At 43.4% G+C, this 16,554-nt stretch overlaps 1 protein-coding gene across 5 annotated transcripts in view; it reads left to right on the forward strand.

Moving 5' to 3' along the window:
• Positions 1 to 16,554, forward strand: part of CPNE1 (copine 1) — a 93,561-nt gene that overhangs the window by 57,504 nt on the left and 19,503 nt on the right. For all 5 annotated transcript variants that reach the window (XM_026656784.2, XM_026656782.2, XM_024206227.2 and 2 more), the window contains exons 4-5: positions 3,614 to 3,688; positions 3,954 to 4,025. In XM_026656784.2, the coding sequence (XP_026512569.1) occupies positions 3,614 to 3,688; positions 3,954 to 4,025 (147 nt within the window). The remainder of the gene's footprint in view (positions 1 to 3,613; positions 3,689 to 3,953; positions 4,026 to 16,554) is intronic.

The following is a 16,554-nucleotide window of genomic DNA, read 5'->3' on the forward strand; positions in this document are numbered from 1 at the left end:
AGAATGGAGGGATTTAAGAACTTCTAGGTGTGTGCAGTGAGCCCACCCTATAGAACTTGCAAAGTGTGCGACCCCCTAGTTTATATTTAAATAACTTGAATGGGCACAGTTTAAAAAATGAAGCTTATTGTGAGGTTAGCCCTCAATGAAGAGTCTCTCTTTCTTAGGGCTGGTCTACACTGCAAAGTTATATTGGTATAGCTTCGTCTTTCAGGCGTGAAAAATAGACACTCCTGAGATAGTTAAGTCAATGTAATACCCAGAATAGACAGTGCTACTGCCTCTTGGGGAGGTGGATTTCTTACAGCGACAGAAGAACCCCTCTCATCACTGCAGTGTCTATATTGAAGCACTACAGTAGAGCAGCTAAGGTGTTTTAAGGGTAGACATAGCCTGAGATGCTTAGTTATGTATTTTCATATGTACAGTACATGAGTTTCAATGCACATTTTAATTGCGATAATGGTCTTCACTCTCTCTGCTGGCAGAGAAGATTTTACATTTAGTGTCTTGTTTAAAGATGACCAACCATGGAAGGGGGTACGTTGGAAGCTGGGCTTTTGCCTAAAGAAAGTTTTAAAGTTATTATAGTATAGTCTTCTGCATTTTTTTAAATTAGAAATTCATGTTCTGTCTGACTGGAAAACTAGTGAAATGATTACATCTGAAGAGGAGATGAGATTTTAAGTCGGACTGTGAAAAACTATTTTTTAATTTTTTTTAGCACCTATTTAGCTTCAGTGATTAACACTTTGAAGAGAGGAGACCTTTAATTAAAAATCCAAACACTCCTGCTCTTTCCATTAAAGTGTGAGAGCTAACAGTGTACATGTTCTGTGACCCCCAACATGTCCTCTAGCAAAACCAGGGGAGAAGATACTCCTAATTTTTTCTTTGGTACCGAACAAGCAGAAAAAAAATCTTAAAATCCCAAACAAACAACTCCTTTCAGGCTTTCTTTATGTTATAATAAAGCAAAAATAAAGGTCACAAGTCCAATATTTTTAGTAGGGCTGTCAAACGATTAAAAAAATGAATCGCGATTAATTGCGCTGTTAAATAAATGGTATTCAATATTTTAAAAATATTTTGGGATGTTTTTTACATTTTCAAATATATTGGTTTCAATTACAACACAGAATACAGTGTACAGTGCTCACTTTATATTTATTTTTTATTACAAATATTTGCACTGTAAAAAAACAAAAGGAATAGTATTTTTCAATTCACCTAACACAAGTACTGTAGTGCAATCTCTTTATCATGAAAGTTGAACTTACAAATGTAGAATTATATACAAAAAATAAAACAATGTAAAACTTTAGAGCCTACACGTCCACTCAGTCCTACTTCAGCCAATCACTATGACAAACAAGTTTGGTTACAATTTGCAGGAGATAATGCTGCCCGCTTCTTGTTTACAATGTCACCTGAAAGTGAGAACAGGCATTCCCATGGCACTGTTGTACCTGGCGTCACAAGATATTTACGTGCCAGGTGCGCTAAAGATTCATATGTCCCTTTATGCTTCAACCACCATTCCAGTGGACATGCATCCATGCTGATGACGGGTTCCACTTGGTAACGATCCAAAGCAGAGCGGACTGACGCATGTTCATTTTCATCATCTGAGTCAGATGCCACCAGCAGTGGGTTGATTTTCTTTTTTGGGTTCAGGTTCTGTAATTTCCACATCCAAGCGTTGCTCTTTTAAGACTTCTGAAAGCATGCTCCATACCCTGTCCCGCTCAGATTTTGGACAGCGGTTCAGATTCTAAAAACTTGAGTCGAGTGCTGTAGCTATTTTTAGAAATCTCACATTGGTACCTTCTTTGCGTTTTGTCAAATCTGCTGTGAAAGTATTCTTAAAACAAACGTGTCCTGGGTCATCATCCGAGACTGCTATAACATTAAAATATATGGCAGAATGAAGGTAAAACAGAGTAGGGGACATACAATTCTCTCCCAAGGAGTTCAGTCACAAATTTTAATTAACACATTTTTTTAAAAAGTGCAATCAGCATGGAAGCATGTCCTCTGGAATGGTGGCTGAAGCATGAAGAGGCATACGAATGTTTAGCATATCTGGCATGTAAATACCTTGCAACGCTGGCTCCAAAAGTGCCATGCGAATGCCTGTTCTCACTTTCAGGGTGACATTGTAAATAAGAAGTAGGCAGCAGTATCTCCCGTAACTTGTTTGTCTTTGCGATTTGTTGAACAAGAAGTAAGACTGAGTGGACTTGTAGGCTCTAAAGTTTTACATTGTTTTGTTTTTGAGTGCAGTTATTTAACAAAAAAAAAAAATCTACATTTGTATGTTACACTTTCACAATAAAGAGATTGCACTACAGTACTTATATGAGGTGAATTGAAAACTATAATTTATTTTATCATTTTTACAGTACAAATATTTGTAATAAAAATAATATAAAGTGAGCATTGTACACATATTCTGTCTTGTAATAGAAATCAATATATTTGAAAATGTAGAAAGACATACAAAAATATTTAATAAATTTCAATTGGTATTCTATTGTTTAACAGTGCGATTAAAACTGAGATTAATCTTGATTGATTTTTTTGAGTTAATTGTGTGAGTTAGAATCATAGAATATCAGGGTTAGAAGGGACCTCAGGAGGTCATCTAGTCCAACCCCCTACTTAAAGTAGGACCAATCCCCAACTCCCTAAATGGCCCCCTCAAGGATTGAACTCTCAACCCTGGATTTAGCAGGCCAATGCTCAAACCACTGAGCTATCCCTCCCCCCCTGTAATTAATCAACAGCCCTAATTTTTAGATATCCTTTGCAGGCCCCTTTTAAATCAATGGGAGAAACAATGTTTTCCATCCTGATTAAATCATACATTTCTGATGATCGCACAAGAATGTGTCCTGGAAAACAGATATCTGGAACAAAAATTCTTAAAACTTCCAAGTTCAGAAAATAGAGATGGCTTATTATAAATTGCTCAAAATGGAGAGAGCATCAAACATCATGGAATATGATCTAACAAATGAGTATGGGGTAATTGGAGAACTCTAGCAGGGCTACTTCTCTGTGTTTAGTTTCCTTCGTGTGAAAAGGGAAGGTGATTGCAGCAGAGATTGAATGAGTATTGGAGACCCCCTCTACTCCTCCATTTCTGGAGCAGAGGGCTGGATGTTCAACCCAGGGGTAGGAAAGTGGGGTTCAAATATATTAAAAAAGGACCTGGCTTGTTGAATAGCCTCTTTCTATGTCTAGAATTTCTTGGATCCTTATAGTAAAATATCATTGTCTCAAGGTGTCATTGGGAGGCAAAAATTAGAGGTGAAAGGAATGCAAGGATTAGATTTCATGGGATGTCAATGGATGTCAGAGCTGGAATACTGTAGCCTCAGAATGTATAGCTTTAGGATAAGTAAAATTTGCAAAAAGCCTTAGTGATTTAGGAGCATAAGTCCCATTGACTTTCAGTGATGCGTAGGCTCCTAAGGGTATAGGTTACTTTTGAAAATGGAACTTAGGGACTTAGTCACTTAGGTGATTTGGGGAAATTTACTCTTGAAGAGGTACCATGTTTTCTGGGTCTAACTCCATAATTATGTATGCCTTCATTTGGCTTTAGATTGTTTCCAGTAAAACACTCACTCGGCCTTTGGAGTTGAAGAAAGGAAAGCCAGCAGGAAAAGGCACCATTACGGTAACTGTGCTTTGTGTATAACCCTAAAATAATGAATGAACTTGTCACTTTATGTAGAGTTAAATTTCGTTGGTTAAATTAATTAGCTTTGGGTAATTTGATTTCAAAGTTTGTCTGCTTTTTGGCAGTGTTAAATTGTGTTACTTGACGTGTGTGCGCGCGCAAGAAAACATATTTACAACCAGAAGCAAAGTCCCTTTCATGTGCCTGAGTGTCAGCTAAGCGCCATTGGAAATTAATTTGTCTTTAAATTCTTGTGACACAGATTTCAGCAGAAGAGATTAAAGACACAAGAGTTGTCAGTCTAGAGATTGAAGCACAGAACTTGGACAAAAAGGTAATTGACTCTTACAAAGTTACACACGTTTTTGTAACTATAATCAGGACTTGCAATGAGATGGAATTCAGTTCTACTCGCTCTGTGTGTGTGTGTTGGTGTTCACTCTTTTTTTTTTTTTTTTAATCGGGAGAATAGTGTAGAAGAGGAAGTACTCACATTTAGAAATGCTTTAACAGGAAACATACTGTTTATGTTCTGAATGTGATGTCACATAGAAAGTAATCAAACCACACTTTTTGGGATTGGCCTTGCCTTTCATTCAAGCTGATTTCATTGAGATGTGTCTTTGATAGTGGGCAGTGTATCTGAAAAAACATCCTTGAGGTAGAATTGAAAGTTGATTTAGGCTAAATATTAAATGTATTGGATAACAACTGGAGAACTTCCAAAGGTTCAGAGTTTAGTTTTGAATCCTTATCTGCAGCTTCTCCCAATTATCCAGACTTTGGAGTCCTCCCCAGCATGCCCTACTGCCCATCATCATGCAAAAAAATGATTCATCTTCTTCCTTCTAATGTTTCCAGACTGCTCCTTTCATGCTGTGTTGGGGTAAGACTGACTGATCCTTTGGAAAGTTGGTGCACTTTTCTTCTGTGTTGTAGGACAGTCCTGGACTGTCCATGTCCCATCATTAACACTGGATGAGAAATAACACAATCTAAATATGGAAAATGCATGTTCAGTGTTAACAAAGACATATTGAAGACCACACAAGATATGGAAAGTTGTAAAGTAAATGTATTTTATTCCATTTATTATTCCAAGAAAATTATTGTGGAACCACCTGATTACAACATTATATATTTAGTTTTGCATTCCAAATAGAGCTGAAAATGGATCAAAATTTTTTGTTTTTCTCTAAAAGTGGTGGGCTATTGGTGTGAACTTCACAATATTAACTTTTATTTAGAGCTGTCAGAATGGCAGAATGCGGGAAAAACAGAACAGGAGACATACAATTCTCTCCCAAGGAGTTCAGTCACAAATTTAATTAACACATTTTTTTTTTTAATGAGCATCATCACCATGGAAGCATGTCCTCCGGAATGGTGGCCGAAGCATGAAGAGGCATACAAATGTTTAGCACAGGTGTAGGCAACCTATGGCACGTGTGCCAAAGGCGGCACGCGAGCTGATTTTCGGTGGCCCTCATACTGCCTGAGTCCTGGCCACCGGTCCAGGGGGCTTTGCATTTTAATTTAATTTTAAATGAAGCTTCTTAAACATTTTAAAAACCTTATTTACTTTACATACAACAACAGTTTAGTTATATATTATAGAAAGAGACCTTCTAAAAACATTAAAATGTATTACCGGCACGAAAAATCTTACATTAGAGTGAATAAATGAAGACTCGGCACACCACTTCTGAAAGGTTGCCGAACCCTGGTTTAGCATATCTGGCACGTAAATACCTTGCAACACCTGCTCCAAAAGTGCCATGCAAATGCCTGTTCTCACTTTCAGGTGACATTGTAAATAAGAAGCAGGCAGCAGTATCTCCTGTAAATGTAAACAAACTTGTTTGTCTTAGCAATTGGCTGAACAAGAAGTAGGACTGAGTGGACTTGTAGGCTCTAAAGTTTTATATTTTTTTGTTTTTGAGTGCAGTTATGTAACAAAAGAAATCTACATTTGTAAATTACACTTTCGCGATAAAGAGATTGCATTACAGTACTTGTATGAAGTGAATTGAAAGATACTATTTCTTTTGTTTATTATTTTTACAGTGGAAATACTTGTAGTCAAAAATAATATAAAGTGAGCACTGTACACTTTGTAATCTGTGTTGTAATAGTTGTTTCAATAATATTTGAAAATGTAGAAAAACATCCCAAAATATTTAATACATTTCAATTAGTATTCTATTGTTTAACAGTGCGATTAATCACGATTAATTTTTTAATCTTGATTAATTTTTTTGAATTAATCATGTGAGTTAACTAAGATTAATCGACAGCCCTACTTTTATTCCCTTAGAATTTTCTGTGTCACTTTTTGGAGCTTTTTAATCCATTTTTATTAGGAAATCTCTTCAAATTGGGCTCTGGCTGAAATTTGTCTTTGACAGGGCAACCTTTTATTATAGACAGATATCTTTTAAATACATGGTATTTTCTCTCAAAATGTGGTATGTGGGTGTAAATTGAGTAGATCTGGTGCAATGTGTAGCTGCTTCTTTGAGTGATGTTCCCTATTGTATTCCACTGCGGGTTACACATGAGCACCATGCGCCCGGAGTTGGAAAATTTGAAAGTAGTGTCCATTGGTCCACGCATGCACCCTGGCTTGCCACGGGGCGAACCGACCATTTCTCCAGTTCCTTCTTACCGACGCGTGGTCCAGTTTGAAACTTTTAAGTGTCTTCATCTGACGCACCTTTAAACACATCATTGTACATAGTTTTATAGTAGTTTTATCAGTTGTACTGTAGTTTTTATCATAGTTTGTAGTATTTAGTATACACAGATCTCAGGTTTGTTTTTCTACCTCCCTTCCGTCCCTTCCCCGTATGGGTACCGGACTATGCCCAGGACCCTGGGCTTCAAACTCTGTGCCTCCTGCCCATGATCCTTCTTGGTAAGCAACGGCCACCAAAGCTGCCTCTACTGTTTGGGGGAAGTTCACGTCACGTCTAGGTGCAGTATCTGCCAATCCTTCCCCAGCTGTACCCGAGAAGGCCAGGCTCTCCGTCTCATGGAATTCGCCTCACTCGGACCCAGGTTGGAGGACCATCCCCCCGTACATCAGCCTGAAATTGCAAGTTATGTGCCTCCTGCTACTGAATCCAGCTCCGGTGGTAACACCCCATGGACTCCATGCCGAGGCCTAGTAGGGAGGTAAGGAAGCAAACCCAAAAGCATGGGACTAAGTCTTCCTCAAAAGCGAAAAAAGTGAACACTCCTTCCACGAGTTTGAGCCACAGAGATGTGTGCACACAGAACCCGATTGACATGACAAGAAGCCCCACAAGCAGGGGGATTCGGCGGTTCTGAGTGCTGGTCCATTGGTATCGACAGCCCTGGTGTGCCATAAGATGCGGGATCCAAGGCACTTAGTAAAGAGAGGGTACCTCTGACACCAGGGAGATCAGGAACTGTGTGATCCTCTTAACATATTTGCTTTAGCAGCACCGGGATCACCCCATTTTTCCAGGCCCTTCTACCTCTAGGGAGATTATTTCTCCCCCTTGTGATGTGCCTCCCACTGTGGGACCCCTCAGATGATTTACCCTCTTCCACTGGCTGCGATGGTACTTCCAATGGAACTGGATTCTGCCTTCTCATCCTCCGACAAATTGAACACTGGAGAGGGATTATTGGCATTGTACCACCCGCATGTGCCATCCCGGTCTTGGCGCCCGTGGAGCCACCGGTACCCTATGCCATGGGGACCACCTCAACATCCCCCGGATCCGACCTCCGGGCCGTACTGCGGACTCTGGTCCTGATGCCCTCCCTCAGAACTAGCCTGATCCACAAGGGAATTTTCACCTTCCTCCCCATTGAGGGCCCCTTCTAGCAGGCACTCGGATCTGTTAGAGGAGGAGGTATCCCTTAGCCTAGCTCTGAGGGTGCCGCCGGAATCAGCAAGATTTCCCTCCTCTTTTCCAGATGAGGCAGTGACTACAGCATCCGCTTCACCTCCAGATGACTTCAGACAGCTCAAGAGCTACTGTGCAAAGTCGCAGGGGAACTCTATATTCCCATGGAGGAAATCCAAGACACCCAGCATAAACTCCTGGATATCCTCCACTAGGATCATCCTCAGCACCAACTAGGGTTGCACTGCCTATTAATGACAGCATTCTTGAGCCTGCCAGAACATTATGGCACACCCCCAGCTACCTGCATGCCTACCCCCAAAGGGGCAGAAAGAAGTTACTACATTCTGGCTAAGGGGTCCAAGTTTCTCTCTTTGCACCTCCCCCCCCCCGCCCCATGGTTGCGCAAGTAGCGACTGAACAAGCCAGCCAACAGCATCCTTGTTCTACAATATCTGACAACGAGGGCAAATGTTTGGACCTTTTCCTCATCCAGTCTCCAGTTCCGGATTTTGAACTATCAGGCTTTACTAGCCAAATACAACTTCCTGAACTACAGCAAATTTGAGGAATTTGCTGATAGTCTCCCACAGCAGGACCAGACTCGTTTTCAGGTGTTTGTTGAGGAAGGGGAGCTGGTGGCCAGAACAGCACTCCAATTGAGGCTGGACACAGCAGATAGCTCCTCCAGGGCTATGGCTAGGGTCATAATTATGCATAGGGAGTCTTGGCTCCACTCTTCTGGTTTTCCTAGGAAGGTATAAAACACTATCAAAGACCTTCCCTTTGATGAATCCCATCTCTTTAATCAAAAGACAGACAATTCCCCACATACCCTCAAGGACTCCAGAGCCACCTGTCGCTCCCTGGGCATCTACACTCCTGCCCCAAAGCTTAAATTACACCACGACCACCTACCCAATGCTACAGGTCCCCCCAATTCTGTCCTCAGAGACCTTATGAGCCACCAAGGAAGTGACAGAAAACCCAGAGATCATGCCTCTTGGGACCCCCTTTACAGGCTTCCACCTCACAGCTGCAACCTCCATCCAAGACATATTTCTGTTACCACCTAGAGAACGGCCAACTACCTTGCCTACCACCTCGCGACCCCTACCCACTTTGGGGTCATTTAGCACTCTTTTTCCAAACTTGGAGTGCAATAACAATGGACAAATGGGTGCTGAATGTCATCCACCATGGCTATGTGATCAAATTCATCACACTACCTCATCTAGCCACCCCCGCCTCCTCTTCAGGGACCACTCTCACAACAGCATTCTCACCCAAGAGGTGCATTCCTTATTACAACAGGAAGCAGTAGAACATGTCCCCCTGGAGTATCAAGGAACTGATACCCAAGAAAAAAGGCAGGTTTTGACCAATTCTTGACCTCCGTCATCTCAATCGCTTCATCCACAAACTCAAGTTTCGTATGGTCATATTGGCAGTGATTATCCCATCCCTAGAAAAAGTCATGTGGTTTACAGCTCTCTATGTGCAGGACGCATATTTTCACATCGATATCTATCCAGCCCACAGATGCTTCCTGAGATTCGAAGTCGGCACTCACCATTTCCAGGTTACTCCCCTTCAGAAGAGCCACTGCTTCCAGGGTTTTCTCCGTTGTAGTGGTCTATATCAGACATTTCGGGATCTTAGTGTTTCTATATCTAGACAACTGGCTCCTACACATAAAGTCCAGACACAAAGCCCAAGTTTCAGCCTCCATGTTACTCGACCTTCCTTCGTCCCGTGGAGTCAGCATCAATGTTGTGAAATCAATCCTAGACCCCATACAATCCCTGGACTTTATAGGGGCCACCATCAATTCAGTCACAGAAAAGGCCTACCTACCGAGGAACAGGTTCCATGCAATGAGAGAAATCATAACTCATATTGTCAACAATCCTTATGTACCAGCCAGGACTTGCCTGTTCCTTCTTGGCCACATGGCTTTGTGCACATACATGACCACCTTTGCTTGACTCCACCTTCATTGCACCCAGATGTGGCTCCAAACCGTTTACTCGCCAAAACGTCATGCTGTGGACCTCATACTGACAGTGCCGAACTGGGTGCTCTCATCCCTTCAGTGGTGGACAGACCATGTCATATATGTGTAGGTGTTACCTTCCTCTCCGGACAAGACAGTCATCACCGACACATCCTTCATAGGCCGGGGAGCGTACGATCACAGGAGACAGAGAACGTGGTCTCTTTGAGAATCCAAGATGCATATCAATATCCTGGAACTCCGAGATGTAAGGAAAGCATGCCAAGCCTTTCTCCCGTTCATCCGTTCCCGTCATGTCAGACAACACCACCACTGTTTTCTACATCAACAGACGGGGGGACACGAGATGGATTGCTGTATGTGCAGAAGCAGTCAATCTCTGCAACTAGCGTATCACTCACCAGATCCTCTTGTCCTCAGCCTATCTTTGATGGGCACAGAATGTGCTCACGAAGTCGCTCAGACATTTTGCAATTGACCATGAGTGGGAACTTCATGATTAGGTAGTTCATGACAGATTCACCTGATGGGGGATTCAAACCAGAGACCTCTTTGCTTTCCATATAAACAACAAATGCATCATGTATTGCTCCAGGGAAGATCTCAGCCATCACTCTCAGGGCATTGCTCTCCAACACCCCGGTCAGACCAAATCAGCTACACCTTCCCTCCTCTACTCCTCCTATCTCAGGTACTCCACAAGATTTGATGAGACAGAGCAACAGTCATTTTGATCACCCTTTGCTGGTCCAGACAATTCTGGTTTCCCAAGCTCCTTTGCATGTGAACCCGTCCACCAGTTCCTATCCCCACCTTCCCCGCTCTGCTGACCCAGTGCAACGGCAAGATCAGACATCTCAAACCATAGGCGCTCCACCTCAGAGCATGGTATTTGGATGGGCATCTGCTTTAGAATAGACCTGTTCTTCAGCTGTTCAAGACATCCTCTCCAGCAGCAGGAAGGAATCCATTAGGCACTGTTACCGAGCAAAGTGGAAATGCTTCGCCTCCTGGGTTCAACAAAAGGGCGTTTTACCAGAATCAGTGGGGATCCCTCTCCTGGACTTTTTGTCTTTGACGGCATTGGGTCTTGCCATCAACTCTCTGAAAATCCACATGGCTTCAATTAGCGCATTCCACCCTCCTGTGGAAGGTCACTCTATCTTTACACACCCACTGACGGGGGGGTTTTGGAGGGGCCTCATCAGATCCTTCCCACCCATTCAAACCCTTGCACCCCAATGGGACCTGAACCTTGTTCTATCCTTGCTAATGAAACCACCCTTTGAATCACTGGCATCGTGCTCTATGTCCCTCCTATACATAAGTCACCTTCCTTGTTGCTATCACTTCCGTGAGAGGGCTCGGTGAACTCCGAGCTATGATGGCGGACCCACCTTTCACAATTTTCCATAGTGCTAAAGTATCCCTGCGCCTACATTCCAAATTCTTACCAAAGGTAATCTCCTAGCTTCACATCAATCAATCAATCCAGTCACTTATCTGTTTTCTTCCCAAAGCCACGCAAATCTGCAGAGAAATGCCGACTCCGTTCCCTAGACGTCCAACGAGCTTTAGCCTTTGACCTTCAGACAATGAAACCCATCAGGGAGTCCCCCAGGCTGTTTGTTGCAGTAGCAGAAAGACTCAGGACAGGCCATCTCTACCCAGTAAATCTCTAAGTGGATTTCGGGTTGCATTAAACTCTGCTACCATCAGGCCTGCCTCCTCACTCCAGGTTGTGGACTCACTCCACAGGAGTCCAGGCTTTGACCACAGCCTCCCTCCAAGACGTGCCGCTCAGAGGACATATGTAGAGGGGCCACATGGAGTTCTGTGCACACCTTTGCAACATTTGCAGGACTCGGCGGCTAACTCCTTCAGCACAGCAGTTCTCCACACAACCATTCCATCCTCAACCTTGCACCCTTGTCCGACTTAGGTACTGCTTGTTAATAGGGGCCATCATTCAAAGACGAAGGGGCCATCATTCAAAGACGAAGTTGAGGTTACTTACCTGTAACTGGAGGGTCGTCAAGATGTGTGGTTCCCATCTGTATTCTACTTCCTGTCCTCCTTCCCCTCTGCTATGGATTTGTCTGATTCATTGTAGAGAAGGAACTGATCACATCTGACAGAAGCACAAGGTGAGCCAGGTTGCATTGTGGACCAACAGACATTACTTTCAGATTCTATGGCTCTGGGCGCATGGCGCACATGCATAACCCTTAGTGGAGTACAGATAAGGACCACACATCTCGAAGAATCTCCAGCTACAGGTAAGTAATCTCCTCGTTTTAAGGGAAAGAAAACGTAATTTTGGTTCATTTTTAGCTGTGATTCATCTTAACTGAAAGAGTTTTTTTCAGTGGCTCCTGAAGTCTAAATTTTTTACTTATGTAAATTACTTTTATTCTTATTCCTCTTCCCAAACTCTGTGCTTTCATAGATTGTTTCTTTCATAGATTCCAAGGCCAGAAGGGACCATTGTGATCATCTAGTTTGATCTCCTGTATAACACAGGCCAGAGAATGGCCCCAAAATAATTCCTAGAGCAGAACTTTTAGAAAACATCCCATGTTGATTGAATAATTGTCAGCGATCGAGAATCTATCAACACTGTTACCTTTATCAGCCAAACTTGTAATCTCATTGAAAAAAAAAATCATGTTAGTTTGAAAGGATGTATTTTCTGTTTAGATTGGCATTAACGATATAATCCTCCTTTAATTCTTTATTAATTGGGTCCTGTAACAGCCGTTCCATTATCTTGCCCGGGATCAATGTCAAACTGACAGACCTATAATTACCTGGGTCATCCCATTTATGCTTTCAAAATATTGGCAACACATTGGCTTTCTTCCAGTCTTCTGGAACTTCCCCAGTGTATCAAGACATAAGTTTGTAGTGTAAACTAGTTTTATGTCTTTATAACTTTGTCACTTTATAGCTACCTTCACTCCCCCTCTAAACCAGGTTGTATTTTTAAGCTGTTCAGGCTTCTTCCTTGATTGTGAGGATTATTGCTTTTTTGGCATCTAGTAAGATGTTCTTAAATGATTCCCAATTATCATTCTTATTTTTCTGATTAAATTCTTCCTCCCAGCTGATTTGGCTAAGAATTGTTTTTGGCTTTGTGAAATTGGCCCTTTTAAAGCACTATATTTATATAATCACAGGTCTGGACTTATTCTGGGTGCACATTATAAATGTAATTAAGTCATGATCACTTGTGCCTAAGATACATTAACTTTTAGTTCTGTGATAAGTTCCTCTTTATCAGTCGAGATGAAGTCTAAGGTAGAATTGTCCTGTGCTGGATGCAACACTTTTTGAGTTAGGAAATTTTCATCTACAATATTTAAAAATTCCAAGGATGTTATAGGACTGGCAGCATGAGACCTCCAGCATATGTCACTCAGATTGAAGTCCCTCAAGATCACACAGATTTTCTTCCTATTAATTATAAATATGTACCAAGGAGGTAGTCATCCTGTTCCCTCGTGTGATTTCGGGTGTATAGCAGACACCAACTAATACCCCATCTTGCGTTTTATCTGTTAGGACATTGATTCATAAGCATCCATGATCATTTTCTTCCGAGTTATAAGTGACTCAGAAACCATTAATGCCATTTTTGACATAGAGTGCTACTTCCCCTACCCTTTTGCCTTCTTGATCTTTACTAAATAGGTTATGACAATTGACTTTTAACATTCTAATCATGCAAATCGTTTTACCAGGTTTCAGTAATACCAGCTAGAACAAATTTATGCTCATAAATGAGCAATTTCAGTTCCTCTTGTTTGTTACCCAGGCTCCTCCTAGCATTGGTGTACAGGGGATTCAGGAATTTCTTCTTTGTGTACTTTGGTTCCTTGGTTGATTTTGTTTTCAGCATGTCAATTTTGTGCTGAGTGCTCATATCTTTTCTCTTTTTACCCTCCCCTTTTGTTATTAGTTTAATGACCTCCTGGCTACTCTAGCCAGTCTGTCACTGAGGAGACTGGATGGCCACTACTTCAGTAGAAGAGGGACTGAACTATAGAGCCCTTTCTCCCCATAGAAAGTGGACCAATGTTCCACAAAACCACAACCCTCCACCTTACAACATTTCCTAGCCAGCAGTTCACTTCCAGAATCTTCTGCCTTCCTTTGCTGGTGGGACAGGATTAAGAAGGACTCAGAGAAGATTACTTGGACGTTCTTCTTCTTCCCCATATTTCTGAGTTCCTTGAAGTAATTTATTATCCACAGGATATTCTCGACGCAGTGTCATTAGCACTGATATGAACCGTCAGCAATTGATCCTTTCCTGTCAACTCTGAAAGTCCATCTAATCTTAGAATGACATTTTGTGTCGTGGCTCTGGGAAAGCAGCACACCAACATGTTGCCTGTCCCTTGCAGAATGTTCTTTTGATTCTTCTGAGTATTGAATCCCCAACAAGGATTGTCTGTCTTCCTTGGCTGGTAGGAGAATTGTTTGGTGGCAGGCTTTATTTTCTTACAGGTTGGTCTGAGCTGCCACCTGCAGGTGTGTCCCATACATCTCTCCATTCCTAGACCAGCTGCATCTTGAGAGGTTTCCACATTGAGAACCTGGTATTGATTGGAAACTTCTAGCTGTGTAGAATTTCTCCCAGTCCTTTTCTCTCTGGCAGCCACAGCCTGCTTATCCTTGTCTCTCTCTAGCTGTGAAGAATGCCGCCATGACCTCTTGCCTGGTACAAACTACCAGGCCTCCTTTTGACTTTTCTCTCTGACTCCTTGGTGGCCTGCTCCTTTCCTCCTGGGACGTGGGGTACTGATGTTTCCTGAACCTGGCTGTCTAGGAACTCCTCAGCTTCTCTGATTCTCTACTTGTCCTTCCAATCCAAGAACTTTCTCCTCCAGGACAGCCACCAACCTACACTACATGCACAGGAAATCCCTTCAGGCAGGAAAGAGAACATAGCACATCCATTGCAGGTCACCACTTCCATTCCATCTCTGGCCATCTTGAAATCACACAAAGAGCTGTACCTGGAAGGAAAGCCTCTCAAACCCTCCAAAACTCTCTTGTAAGCTGTCTCTGTTTGTGGCTCTCAAGTTTGCCTCACAAGTAGCTTTTTATACGATGTCTCCCTGCTTAGCCCAGCTCCGCCTCTCACTACCAGAGAGTGATTAACAGACTTCAAACATCGGAGCTGATCAAACTTTCAAGAGTTAGAGGCTCACATCTTTTACCAAGGCACTGATCAAATCTCCTTTGGAACAGGGATTGTCCTTCAGTGTTTGGAAAATGCCTAGCACACAGAGGTGTATTGCTAATAAATAAATCAATTCAATGGGAAAAAACTTCCTTAACACAGAGCTGTAGTTGCTTGAGGGTATGTTGTTCCCTTGCAGAACTTTGAGTTGAGCAAAACTCAAAATTCAGAAAATTGGATAGTGTAAAGTCAAGGTTGCCCATGCAGACTTAACTGTGCCCTCGTTCAGCACTTCCCCAATATGCCCCTTTAACACACATACCTTTACTCTGCCAACCCCACAGTTGATTAAATGTGCAAGCTCTTCACCGCCTCTTACAACCCATTCACCCTCTACCCTCTTGGAGGAATGACTTAGTATGTACACAGTGCATACTCATGCTGACCCGTGGCATTATAAGATTCAGAAGATTCCAGAACCTGGCATAATCTCTGACACACAGCAAACTCCCCAGAATGAATACCACATGTATACAATATAAGAACCATTTCACAGCCTTTTACAACTCCCTTATTACTCATAGGACATAATGTCTTTTACTTTACTGTCATTAAAGCATTAGAATCCTCTCATATTCCACCTCACTGCTAACTATATCCTTTATAATAAAAACCCTATGCCCTGCTACTGGCATAACTTGTGCAGTTCTGCATAGAAATGATGCATACTGCATCCTGAAGGTACACAGGGACCTCTTCCCTTTCCCCACACACACAAGGGTAGAAAACATAGACCACCTCCTATCCCAGTCACACACCTCAAAGTAATCCACAGGCACACCTCTAACAAGTAGAGCTAACTGCTGCCTCCTCCATTCAGTACAGCTTCCCTGACACCGAGCACACTCACTTGACCTGGAATGCACATAATAAATCCTGAGAGTGCTCTCCTATCCCAGTTCGCTACAACAATACCTAGTGTAAAAAACCAAAAACCCCTCTGCCCTGCTAATTATATAATGTGCACAAGACTGCACTGAAATGATGTGTACTGGAGTCTGAAGGTACCTGTGCAGCTCTTTCCTTTACTCACACACATTGGAGTTTGCAAAACATAGATCTCCTCATTTCATAATCCCAGCTGTCACAAACCTCAAAGTAATCCACGCATCTCCTCATCTCCCAAACACACCTTTATCAAGCAGACCCAACTACTGCCTTCACCTTTCAGTGTAAATACACCCAGGGCCGGCTCTAACTTTTTTGCCGCCCCAAGCAGCAAAAAAAAGCGCCGCCCCGCCGTAACAGCCCCCCCACCAAGTGCTGCGCCGCCGAACAACCGCTGCCCCCCGCCACGCTGCTGAACCCCCCCGCATGGAGCGCCACCGAACAGCCCCCGCCCAGCGCTGCGCCACTGAATACCCCCCACCGAACGCCGCACCGCCAAAACCCCCGCCGAGCGCAGCGCCGCCAAACAGCCCCCGCCGCACTGCCGAACACCCGCCGCCCCCCGTGGAGTGCTGCGCCGCCGAAACCCCCGCTGAGTGCCGCCGAGCACCTTCGCCCCCCGCGGAGCACTGCACTGCTGAAGCCCCCCCTGCGGAGCACCGCGCCGCCAAACACCCCCCACCGAACGCCGCGCCGCCAAAACCCCCGCCGAGCGCAGCACCGCCAAACAGCCCCCGCCGCACTGCCGAACACCCGCCACCGCCCGTGGAGTGCTGCGCTGCCGAAACCCCCGCTGAGCGCCGCCGAGCACCTCCGCCCCCCGCGG

The sequence above is a fragment of the Terrapene carolina genome, unplaced genomic scaffold (assembly GCF_002925995.2).
Source record: "Terrapene carolina triunguis isolate 2854851 unplaced genomic scaffold, T_m_triunguis-2.0 Scaffold233, whole genome shotgun sequence".
Lineage (NCBI taxonomy): Eukaryota > Metazoa > Chordata > Testudines > Emydidae > Terrapene > Terrapene triunguis.